The 11,828-nt window shown below is 33.1% G+C and overlaps 2 protein-coding genes across 4 annotated transcripts; one reads left to right on the top strand and one right to left on the bottom strand.

Moving 5' to 3' along the window:
• The first annotated feature begins 627 nt into the window (after window positions 1-627).
• Window positions 628-4,196, top strand: LOC141700295 (UPF0481 protein At3g47200-like). 2 transcript variants are annotated; one of them, XM_074504089.1, is made up of 2 exons: window positions 628-759; window positions 2,558-4,196. In XM_074504089.1, the coding sequence occupies exon 2, from the start codon at window positions 2,583-2,585 to the stop codon at window positions 3,897-3,899; it is 1,317 nt and encodes a 438-aa protein (XP_074360190.1). In that variant the 5' UTR covers window positions 628-759; window positions 2,558-2,582; the 3' UTR covers window positions 3,900-4,196. The 2 variants fall into 2 exon arrangements, with proteins under 2 accessions (XP_074360190.1, XP_074360191.1); XM_074504090.1 differs by lacking the exon at window positions 628-759 and adding an exon at window positions 827-1,255.
• Window positions 4,197-5,360: 1,164 nt separating this feature from the next.
• On the bottom strand, window positions 5,361-9,262 carry LOC141700296 (plastid-lipid-associated protein 6, chloroplastic). Of its 2 annotated transcripts, none has more exons than XM_074504091.1 (4): window positions 8,956-9,262; window positions 7,617-7,853; window positions 5,908-6,034; window positions 5,361-5,805 (listed from the first exon to the last, which is right to left on the bottom strand). In XM_074504091.1, the coding sequence occupies exons 1-4, from the start codon at window positions 9,187-9,189 to the stop codon at window positions 5,591-5,593; spliced, it is 813 nt and encodes a 270-aa protein (XP_074360192.1). In that variant the 5' UTR covers window positions 9,190-9,262; the 3' UTR covers window positions 5,361-5,590. The 2 variants fall into 2 exon arrangements, with proteins under 2 accessions (XP_074360192.1, XP_074360193.1); XM_074504092.1 differs by having other exon boundaries at window positions 7,617-7,860; window positions 8,956-9,146.
• Between the last annotated feature and the right edge of the window lie 2,566 nt (window positions 9,263-11,828).

Raw genomic sequence — 11,828 nt, 5'->3', positions numbered from 1 at the left:
CTATCAGATCCAGAGCGTAGGAACGTTCTGGATCCCGGGAACCTGGACGGTGGTGATGACGCCACGTGTCCTGGGATCTTATGTTTGGGCCCTGGGCCTCTTCAATTGGGCCTGACTTATTATGGGCTATCACTAACCATAAAATTTGAAATAGAATTTTATAGTACATTATAATGTAGGAAAATGTACTTAACATTATGACAGTTTGAATTAAAATAAATGAAGTTTATATGTAATGAAACTTTATAAATGTGAACATATCACTTGTGTAAAAATCGGAAATCGGGGAAGTTCAGTCGGCCTATCGATTGAGGATTAATTGAAAATCGGGGATTAATCGGAGTATAAATCGGATGTATTATAATATTAAATTATATTTAATATATTATTATCATTATATTAGTTATTTATTAACAAATATATATTTATTATATCATAATTTCTATACTTATTCATATTTAAATTAATAAATTATTTTAATTTTAATAAATAAATATATATACTCCAATAAAGAAAAATTTGTAAGAATTAATCAGATTTCAAATATCGAATCGGTCGGATACTTCGTAGGAGATTAATCACGGGTTTTTAGAACACAGGCAACATATATAATAATATTTTACATAATTTAATTTGAAGTCAACGACAACGAAGAACATGATAATACAAAACATACACACACTTTGTTACATGGAATCCATGGTGTTAGTTTAACCCAACTTAGCTTGTTCTTGATTCAGATTCAGCCAATCTGACCAGGTTCTTCTTACTCATTCATCCTATTAATCATTATTGTTCTATACATTTCTTACTATTTCCTGCCCTATATATGCTCTCTGCTGTTCCAATTTAATTACTAGTTTGAATATTACAAAGTAGTTACTTAGAAGGAATCAAGTTCTTGATTGTTATTCAAGTTCTCTGTTCATATATCTTTAGCATAGCCCTTCACTTGTATTCTAAGATAAGTATATTCAAGATAATATAGTTAAACAATTAAACTTACCTGTTAGGCTCTATAGGTTTTTTGTAAATGACCACACGCGCAATCCTTTCTCTTGATTGTCGATACTTAGAATTACAGAGTTTCGCGTGCAATGCCAATGTGTATATGCTTTTTACTTTTTACTAGTAGTGGGAGTTATGCTCAAGGTAATTAAAAGGAAATCAACTCATTATTTGGGTATCCTCAGTTTCCGGAAAGAGTTGTTCAAGCTGAATTACGTTACCGTTATGGAACTATCTATATTGAGAGGTTGGGGTCAATATCACACAATATGTGTCCCTCTAACTTTGGTTCCTTGCTTTTGTTTTTATCTAGTTCTCAATGCTATTCGACGTTAAGTGTTTGCTAATGATATCAGGGTTATATTTAACTCGAAGGAAAACGGGGCATAGTTTGTGATTTTGTATTCCAATTGCAGTTATGAATTTCTTTTTATTACAATATTTAATAGTTACTTATTTCTCAACTATGGCAGTTGGATGTTGATGTTCATCTACCATTTCTCACTCCCATCACTAAAATTTTGAGAACATATATGATGATTGCAAATTTGTATTACATGATGCATGCTTTGGATATAATTTACTTGTACAGAGGAGGCACGCATAGTGATGAGGGGATGCTTAGACCTTCTTTTGCCATCTAGCTTAGGAGTAATTGAAGTACGACTTTTTTTTCGGACCTTGTGAAGAAATAGTATGGCACCCACAAATATTTTTGGTGAAAATCGTCTGTAATGCAATTGATTATAGAATTGGTTCTGTAAAGGTTAAATTAATCATTAATGGATGAAGAGCTTTTTATAAACATTGCTTAAAAAAATAGGTACTACGTGATAATTTGAGTGATGATGCAATTGTGTACTATGTGATAGTTCGAGGTTTGGGTATCCTTGGTTTTCATAAAGAGTTGTTCGAAAAATATCAGTAATAACTTTCAGGATGAATATGATCTTTGCAAATTTGTAGTACGTGAACCATGCTTTGGATATTATTTGCTTCTACACAGGAGGGCATACGTAGTAAGTAGGGGATGCTTAAACTTTACTTTTCCATCTAACTTATTAATGTAGTAATTTATTTACTCCCTTTGTCCCATTCAATTCTATACATTACTTTTTGGCTCGCTTTTCAATACTCGTTTAAAGTGTAATTCCATAAAATTTTAAAAAAAAAAAAAAATTCTGAATAAAAGTTTTATGTTTAAACTATTCAAAAAAAAACATTATGAAACTATACTTTATAGAAACCTCGAAATACGTGTAAATAGTGTACGTATAGAATCAGTTGGGACGGAGGTAGTACTACTTTTTATTTAGACCTGGTAAAAAATTAGTTTGGCACCCACAAAACTTTTTGGCGAAAATTGTCAGAAATGCAATTGATTGAAAAATTGGTTCTTTACAGGTTATGGAATAAGTTATTAATGGAAGAACAATTTTTGTATACATAACTTGAAAATACTAGTTTGTACTATTTTCTGCAGTTTGTACTATTTTTTAGTGACTACTTATTTTAGTCTTTGTCTTATATATTTTTTTCCTGCCTCCAGATATCTAGAGCAAAAGGAAATTAAGATGGAAAATGTAGACAACTTGACTACCAACTTAAAAGAATGCAGTGAAGAAGTTCACATCAATGTGGTTGAAAGTTTAATATATTGCATGAGTGAGGAGCTAAGTGCATTGGCTAATGACACGTATACAGTTTGTATTTACAGAGTTTCTGAAAAATATAGGAAATCAAAAGAAGAAGCCTACACCCCGCGCGTAGTCTCAGTTGGGCCTCTTCATCATGGTAAGAACCATTTGCAAGCCATGGAAGCATACAAATTAAGATACCTGCAGAGTTTTATAGGTAAGTTTGGAATCACCATTGATAAGTTGATTAAATATGCTGAAAAGATGGAAGCTTCAGTTCGTGGTTGTTATGAAGATACCTCTCACTTTAAGTCAAAAGAGTTCTTTAAAATGATTGTGCTGGATGGAATCTTTGTTGTTCAGCTCTTTATCAAGAACCTTATACAATTAAGAGAGCCTGGTGATTTGTTATTTGAGAATCAATGGATGGCGAGTGATCTCATGCATGACATGTTATTACTTGAAAATCAGCTTCCACTAAACTTTATCATGGGACTATTTGAGTTTGTAGATGGTTCACGAGTTCAGCAGAAGTCCTTTTGTGAACTTTCTTTAGATTATTTTAAAGGAGTGGGAAATACAAAGAGACTAAAGATGCTAGATGCTTATGAGCGTTCAAGGCATCTAGTTGAATTCTTAGTTATCCTTCACAGACCTTCTAACAGAAAAAAGGACATGAGTCGAAATGGTAGGTTTGAGTATAACAGAAGTGCCAGTGAGCTACAGGCAGCTGGTGTCCGCTTCGATAATAAGCAGACGGGAGATATATTTGACGTATCATTTGAATCTGGGATGCTAAAACTTCCACAGTTGACAGTGAATGATAAAACTGAAACGTTCTTCCGTAATGTGATAGCATTTGAACAATGTGGGCACTATGAGAAGCACATAACCAGCTATATAATCTTCATGGACAGCCTCATAAACACAGCCGAGGATGTAAAACTGCTTGTTAAACATGGGGTTATTGATAATTTGCTTGGTGAAAATCAGCTAGTAGCTAATCTATTCAACAATTTGTACAAGGAAGTAGTAGAGGAGCAAAAAGATTTTTATTTTGCTGAAATCTGCAATGCCCTGGATGAGTATAGCAAAGATTACATCCACAAGTGGAAATCTAGGTGGTTCAAGTGGAATTTGATATTAAAAAATGAATATTTCAGCAATCCTTGGTCTATGGTTGCTTTCATAGCTGCAACTGCGGTGATACTCCTTACGATTGTGCAAACTGTGTGCTCGATACTGCAAGTTTAACATAGATGAACAGATCGATACTTGTATTTTCTCCGTCAATTCATCAGGTGAAGTCGGAATGTTTTCCTTATTTATTGGTTATGCTTTTGTGTGATAAGCAAATAGAATTGTAAATTTTTCCCAATTGTGTGTATGTTTCCTATTGTTTGATTCAGTTGTATGATATTTTTATAGCAGCTCCCCAGATTTACATTGCTTGGAAATTGGTTTGCTGCTTAAAATAAACACTTTCATATGAAAGAAGCATGGTCTTGCAGTTCCATTATTAATATACATTGAACAATCATTTACCCTTTATTTTGTCATTCTTTCTTTTGCCTCTAATTCACTTCCTAGCATCTCAATCTATTTACATTCTCTGTTCATGCCAACTAAATAAAATCTAATTATATCTAGAGAGTAGAGAGAGAGTAGAGACTGGTGAAAGGCTTTTTGCAGGAACTTCCATGATCAGAAGAATAGTAATTTTAGAAAGACAAAAATAAAAACACTAACTTCTTTGTTTTTCATACGTTACTTTTTCCCGGATCTAACAAATTTGTGATTTGGCGATGCATGAAGCAACTTTACTCGATTTTCTTTACAATCTCGAGATGTAATTAGTCATTTTTCCTCATCAGACTAGAAGAGAAGCTAAGAAACTTGTTCCCAATAAGCTTTTTGTGGCTTCACTCTGATCTCCCTCTCTACGTTTGGTTGCCTTGTGTCATGACTCCTGTATATAAACACTATCCATAGCTGCAATCTTTGATCCCAAAACAACTATTGATGAAAAATCTTCAGGCGCTAGTTATGCATTTAGCTTTAGCGCCATATTCTAGAGTTCAAATAGTTTAATAATAGATTTACTTGAAGATTATAAAAGTCGAAGAAAACATACAAGTTTTAACCTTGCAATGGCTCCAAGAGCTTCTATCATTACAGAGTGTGCTTCTATGCTTCCCCTCTGAATTCTCCTTGATATTTTCCAGCTTCATTACCGCAGATAAAGGTTGCATTCTTTGTAATTCTTACTCATCACTTCCGCCTCCCGGTCTGACCTACACACTTAAAATTTAAACATAGAGATCCAAGCTAGAATGCCATACAAGTAGTTGATGTGCTAGAAATCACAGATGAATGGCATAAAAATGAATATCAGACTAGGTGCTTCTTACTTAATCTGCATTTACAAGTACACAAAGTTTCAAGATTTTAATATAGCTGCATTTACAAGTACACAAATTTATGTGTAATGAATTGTTAGTCAATGGCAAACAATGAGGCCCTTTCAATTCTAAAAATTTGGTGATGACAAGTCAGTAGCCACTTTACAACCTTCACCATTTATCTACATATAATTATAATCACTATTTTTCATTATATTGCTTCCCATTTAATTACTTGCAAGTAACAACTAAACGCATAATAATTTTACGATATTTAAGTATGCATTCATCAAAACATACAACCCAAACTTAATGCTATTCAAAATTTCTGTATCATTATGATTCGATCGAAGTTAACACAAGTATGTTACTAGGATTACAAACATTGAGCTTTATTGATTCACATGCGAAAAAACTGCATTTCAACGTAGCACCGTCATGTGGTGTCTCACTGTTTCTATACATGAAGGGGGGGAGAAAAGTGGTGAAGAATCGTGAAAAATGGTGGAGAATATGGTATACACCAAGTACACTTGCTCGGACTTATGAGATCACAAAAACTCTCAACTCTCCTCTATCTCCCCTCGTGATTCTGACATCAGAGTCAAGGTAAGTGACATCAAAGTCACCACTTCCTCGATTAGTTGAAGGCCTTAATGCATCTGGTAGTTGAGGTATCTCCAGTGGCGGTATCTGTGATAAGTTCCCAGTCGTCTTTACTGTTGTTTTCTCAAAGATTATCTTAACACTGGAAGATCCTATTCCAATAGAAAGAAAAAGTTACAAATACAATATTTATAAAAAAAAATTCAGCACTCCTGCACGCATTAGAAATACAAACTGAAAAAAAAAGAGCAAACCTGTGAGTTCGAATTTGTGAGCTAACGTGGCAGTCACTTCGACAGGTGGAAGCGGCCATGGAGCCCCCAACTCAAGCTCCACTATGTTATCAAAGTCTTTGCTTAATATGTCAATGCGTTGGAATACCTGAATTCCATTAAAAAAAATTAAAGATTAGTTCTCAAGCTCCATCAAGAAGTTAATGCACTTGATGCAGATCTTCATTTCACGAAGGAGCATTGAACAACTTAAGTGTTAAAGCTAAAGGAAAGCTTCTAGTGGTGCTCTACAAGTTTCTAGACAGGATGATGTTAGAGGGGTTCGGTCTCTTATTTATCCTATTATCTTTATATTAGCTCTGTAATCGGTAAGTAGTTAAGACCTGGTGACGTTCTATTTTTTTAGATTGAATGTCTTTTTCTTCTCTCCACTTTCAAATTCCACCAGGGTTCTGTTATGGTTGCATAACTATATGCTGAAGGGTTTTACAAGTAAATTTATCTGCTAACTGTTATAGGTGTCAGCAAAGTCTCAGGCATGCAAATGAGAATATGGATATACAGTACATGCAAGTTTTTAAGGGAAGGGGGCGGGCAAGGATGTGGTTTGGGCAGACTGAGTTTTTCTGGAAATGGGTTTTAAGCCTGTGGAGCTTACCGGGGCACAAAGTGAGCTTTTTTTGGAGATGGGTCGTGACGTTAAAAATTTGAAAATTGTTTTAGATAAAGGGGAACAGAAATGCCCTGTTCCTAATTTGTATGCATGTGGGTGTTAATAGAATCTTAAACAAGACCGCTAGAAAAAGATTACAAATTTTGTTAGTTTTTGTGAGCTTGTTTAACTAGAGTTGTAGAAGCTTCTTTCTCAAGAAAGCATCGCCAAATGGCCAAAGAACAAGCTAATTTTAGGTTTATAGTCTCTCACTAAGACTTCACAAATTCTACAGTTCCAGGTGATAATTACTCCTAGACAAGTATACAACATAGTATGTGTCCAAGACCCAAATGGAGGGTGACAGAATTCAACAAGGAATGAAAGTTGAGCGCTTTGCTTCAGAGTGAAAATTGGCAAATTCACTAGAGATGGGAAACCTTAAAATTGTTTTTGATTGTGGCGGAGAGGAGTTCCATGTTCCTGTTTATATGCATGTGGGTATTTAATGAAATCCTGGACAAGACATCTACTAAAAGTGTAATAAATTTTGTTGATTGTAAGCTTGTTTAACTAGAGTTGACGAGGCTGCTTTCTGGAGAAACGGTCGCCAAATGCCAAAGGACAAGCTGAATGTACATTTATAGTCTCTCACTTAGGCTTCAAAAATTATACAGTTTAAAGTGATGATTTCTCCTAGACAACTATACAAAGTAGTACTATGTCCAAGAGCCGAATGGGAAGCTAGATTTTTTACATGTACAACCAAGATTATTTGTAGTACAAGGGCATTTTTTAAATTGTAAAGACCGTTCTTTTAGAAGAAGTAATATGTAAAAGAGGTATATTGATAAAAGTATGATGGTTCATATCTTTTGGTGTGTGTTATAAATTAGTAAATCAATACTCCAATATTCTGTACCCTTGCACATTCCCCATTCATGCCAGTTGTGTCCTCCTCTCTTTGGTGGTCTATCACGGTATTAATACGTCTTTGCAGAAGAAATACAAAAGCACATGGGAACATAGATTGTCACGGTTGGCAATATAATAGCAAAGTATGTATATCAGCAAATACCTGGCCGAGAGTTATAGGGAGCAACCTTCCAGTGGGCGGCCCAGGACGACTCCCGCCTAGAGTGCGAGAAGAAAAAGCACTGCTATAGATCAGCTTCCATCTTCCTTGCAGCTTGTCAAGGTCTGCAGAGAGATCTACAGGTCCTCCAGCTTCTTCAATCTCTTTTGCAGCAGCATCTGCTTTTTGTAGATCATTTTCACTTGCAGCAAGACCTTTATTAAGCCCAGAAACAGTACTCTGAAAGCTTTGCAAAAGCACCCTTTGTATCAGATAAAATAAATGTAAACAAAGCATCTGTTAAAAAACATTCTTTATGTTTCCAAAGATGCACTACAAATGCATCAGCGAGAAACATCACCATAATATTTCGACCTTAAACATTTACACTACAGGTGACCAGGCCTGTCAGTTTCCCCTTTCAGTTTGTCTTGTAATTTTTTCTAATTCAACAATGCATTACTAAACTGGATTGCGTATGCCAAGCTATATAACAGCTGTAGCGTCTATGTGATACATAATAGAATAATTTTGGGATGGTAGTTCGAAGCAGAACTCGAGTTCAATTTGGATAAGTTTTAACGGACTGGTCCATATATGCAGCACCCTAAATTTAACGTAGCCTACCACTAGTTCATCCATAATGTCACAACCTGTTGATAAAAATAGTTGAAGAGCTAAATGTCATATATATAGTACTCACACCCACAAGTTCTAGTGAGAAGGACTTTCATGAATATTTCAGACATTGTATACCTATCAAATACTAATCCAAAGCATACAAGAAGCAATAGAAGGCCTTTGTGACAATATAAAACAATCGGTATGTTAAAAAAAAATGCATGTCACTAGTTTAACTTTACAAACACTATGAAAATATCATAATAAAACAGTCCTTTTCTGTTTATATCGTTCCAGTATGAAGGGAAGTGATATCTATGGACGTCCAACGACAGTGTGCCTAGTATCGATTTACAAACAACTTGAAGTTTCCTTGTTTATTTTTCACATAAACTACGTGCCCGAGGCCAATAAGAAACTAAAGTGCATCTCTCATTTCCTCAGCCACTCCCAATGACACAAAGTATAACTAGAACACTGAGATCTTCTCAACGCCATTTCTCTCCGGCACAGACTAGAACCCTTCAATTAAATTAGGTAATTAAGTGCAAATAACATGACAATTGACAACCCTCATTAAAACATAACCTCTACAACAAATTCCAAGCACATATAAAAAAGAAACAACCATTAAAAACAAAAAAAAAATCATAATTCTACTTTAGCAAGCACTTGATCAAACACAAATTAAACTTATACAAGTATATAAATAACTTCTTACCAACAATTTAATCTTGAGAGAGTCAATAAGCTCAGCCTTGGACTTATCATCAAGCTTAGGAGGTGGTTCCACAGCTACAACCTCATCAAGACTTGACTTGCAAACACTTCTTTTCTTTGTATTAAACAACACCCTCTTGGGAAATTCAAGATTTCTAAGACTTGGGTTCTTGAAATGTAAACATGGGACATCAGAATAATAACATGGGATTGCGGTCTGAATTAGAGAAGCCATGGTTATGCTAATACTGCAACTAAAAAGTTAGTAATGTTGTAATGAAAGAATGAGAAAAGACAAGGATAATACAAACATAAAGTACAATATAATTTAGTTTTTGGGTGGTGGTGGTGAATCTTTGCATATTTCACTAAATTTTATGAGTTTATTATATTTTTATTTGGTGAAGTTGTTAGAGAATCAATCAAAATGTATCAAACTCATAGAGTTACTATTCATTAGAAAACGGTTGCATATTCCAATTGTCAAAGCAAAAGTGACGCTCTGTCCAAATTATTAGTCATGTTTCATTTTTATACATCTAGTTTTTTATATGTCATTTTTTTTATATATCATGTAATTATAATATTTTTAGAATAATTTCTGAAATATCCTTATATATAGGTTCTTGAGTCATGTTTCATTTTTACACATAATTAAAGCTGTTTGTTATAATTTTTTAATTATTTTTAAAAAAAATATGAATTTTTTTTTAAGATTTTTAAACTTTTATTAAAAAAATATTAACAAAATATGCGGTTAATATATCTTAAAATATGCTTTACTTCATAATCTTTAATTTGGAATGGAGGAGTACTTACGGCAGTTTTAGGTCAACTCAATCTTACCTAGCAATTGCGTCGACCTAATTTAATTGATTTTTTTTTTATTTCGAATATTTGGAAAATGCAATCAGACAAAATGCTATAAAAATGGATGCAACCTGATTCTTAGTCCGTTATTAGGTGGATTATTTATGATGATATAATTTGGTAAAAGGAGTCTCTTCTCTAATTAATGAATTATTTATGATGATATAATCCAGCTGCTTTGGATTTTTTGGGTTAACATAATTTGGTTTATTTGAATTTTATATGTTTTAATATTTCATCTGTATTTGACTTTTTGAAGAATATTGATATGTAAACCTCGATACATTAATATTCGATAGATTAATAATTTCAATTAATTAATAATTTTTATTATCCCTACTTGATATCGTTAATATAATTTAATAATTTGCTATATTTATACTATAATAATTTTTATTAAAATATATAGATCCCATATAATAAACTCCATAAATTGATAATTTCATCTTACATCAAAATTATATATTTATTCTAATATTTATTTTTAAAAAAATACTTCAGTGTCACTGATTTCTTTTGAAATTTATTTGTTCATGTATTTCATTTTGTATTCTATTAATCTATTTTGAAGCTCTCGTGTACTATATACGAATTGCAAGACAAAATTATGCAATATCATTGTTACTTTAAAGACATCATTTCTTAAGACCGACTTAAGCTTAATACTTAATAATGTCATCTTTCGCTTCATCATCTTTCTCATTTTCCATAGTATTATTTATCATCCAACAATTCTGTTACTGATTAATTTTCTCCACGATAATTAATAACTTTTTTGGCATTTATTTCCACACGATAATCAATATTATTTTTGGTATTTATATATTCGGAAATATATGTTAAAATAATTTAAAATGTTAATCCATAAATTAATAAATTATTAATTTATCAATTAATTAATATTAATTAATATTTCAATTAATTAATATATTCTTTGATCACGAGGGTATTAATTTATCAAGGTTTACATGTATGTTGGTCAATTGTTTACACAACCTTACACGTAATCTACTTCCACTTCTATATATTAAATGGTAACCAAGAGCAAATTGAGTACCTCCTATTTATAAAGTGTATGTCACTACCCTACATAGATCATTGAATTTACTTTAAAAATATTATTAGATTAATCACATCATCTCTTTTTATCATATTCTTTTTTTATAATTTTGTTGCTAAGTGATTACCCACGCACACGCATGGAATCAAACTCCTGATCTCTCACAAACACGTACAAGAGCCCAACCACTACAGCGACACTTTGTTGGCTTTTTTAAAAAAAAATGGTAAATTAATTTTAAAGAAAAAGAAAGAGAATATACAAGGGATCTATCCTATAGTCTATAACAAGCCATAGACAGGGCTATCTATAACCAATCTAGAGAAGATTCAAGATAGAATGCAAACTACAAACTACCAACTATCAACATAAATAAACAAACAGAGACCAACAATTGCAATCAATCCAAGTCTGGCCTATTACAAATGATTGAGTTGTACCACTTAGAAGCACTAAGCTGAGCTTTGATGTCTTGAATAATCCCCCTGAAGCAATTTGGCAGGCCCAAAAACACCCTTATCATGGGCTCTAGCATTGCGCTCTCTCCAAATGTGATTAAAACAGACCTGGGCATAGCAAAGAGCAATGGTCCCTCGAGTTTTATCCTCCATATCAACCAGGCTAGCTAAGAACTGGACCCAAGAACCATTCTGACTTGAGATGCCAATGGTTGAAAAAAGTTTGTGCATAATCCATCTACTATAGGAGCAGGGCATGAAAATATGACTAGTAGTTTCACGGCCTGTGTTACTCTGTTTTTTTAGCTTCAGTGGTTTTACTTATAATTTTGTATTCAATTATCTTGATAATTTTTATTGCGCTTGACACGCATTAGTTACAAAAGCTATAAAATTCACTCATATTATAATACTCCTCAACCAAGGGTGTTGAAATGACATAGTAGTTTATATAGAAATTAACTCAAGAAAAAATAGCTAATTGAA

Source organism: Apium graveolens, unplaced genomic scaffold (assembly GCF_009905375.1).
Source record: "Apium graveolens cultivar Ventura unplaced genomic scaffold, ASM990537v1 ctg2058, whole genome shotgun sequence".
Classification (NCBI taxonomy): Eukaryota; Viridiplantae; Streptophyta; class Magnoliopsida; order Apiales; family Apiaceae; genus Apium; species Apium graveolens.
Note: the sequence above shows the minus strand (reverse complement) of the source record. Positions and strands in the feature narration are given on the sequence as shown.

Excerpts from the sequence above, each read along its gene's own strand:
- LOC141700295 (XM_074504089.1), top strand. The coding sequence starts at position 2,583 with ATGGAAAATGTAGACAACTTGACTACCAACTTAAAAGAATGCAGTGAA.
- LOC141700296 (XM_074504091.1), bottom strand. The coding sequence starts at position 9,189 with ATGGCTTCTCTAATTCAGACCGCAATCCCATGTTATTATTCTGATGTC. Across the intron at positions 7,854-8,955 it reads CTCTCAAGATTAAATTGTTG|AGTACTGTTTCTGGGCTTAA; the intron begins GTAAGAAGTTAT and ends CAAAGCTTTCAG. Across the intron at positions 6,035-7,616 it reads TCCCTATAACTCTCGGCCAG|GTATTCCAACGCATTGACAT; the intron begins GTATTTGCTGAT and ends AATGGAATTCAG.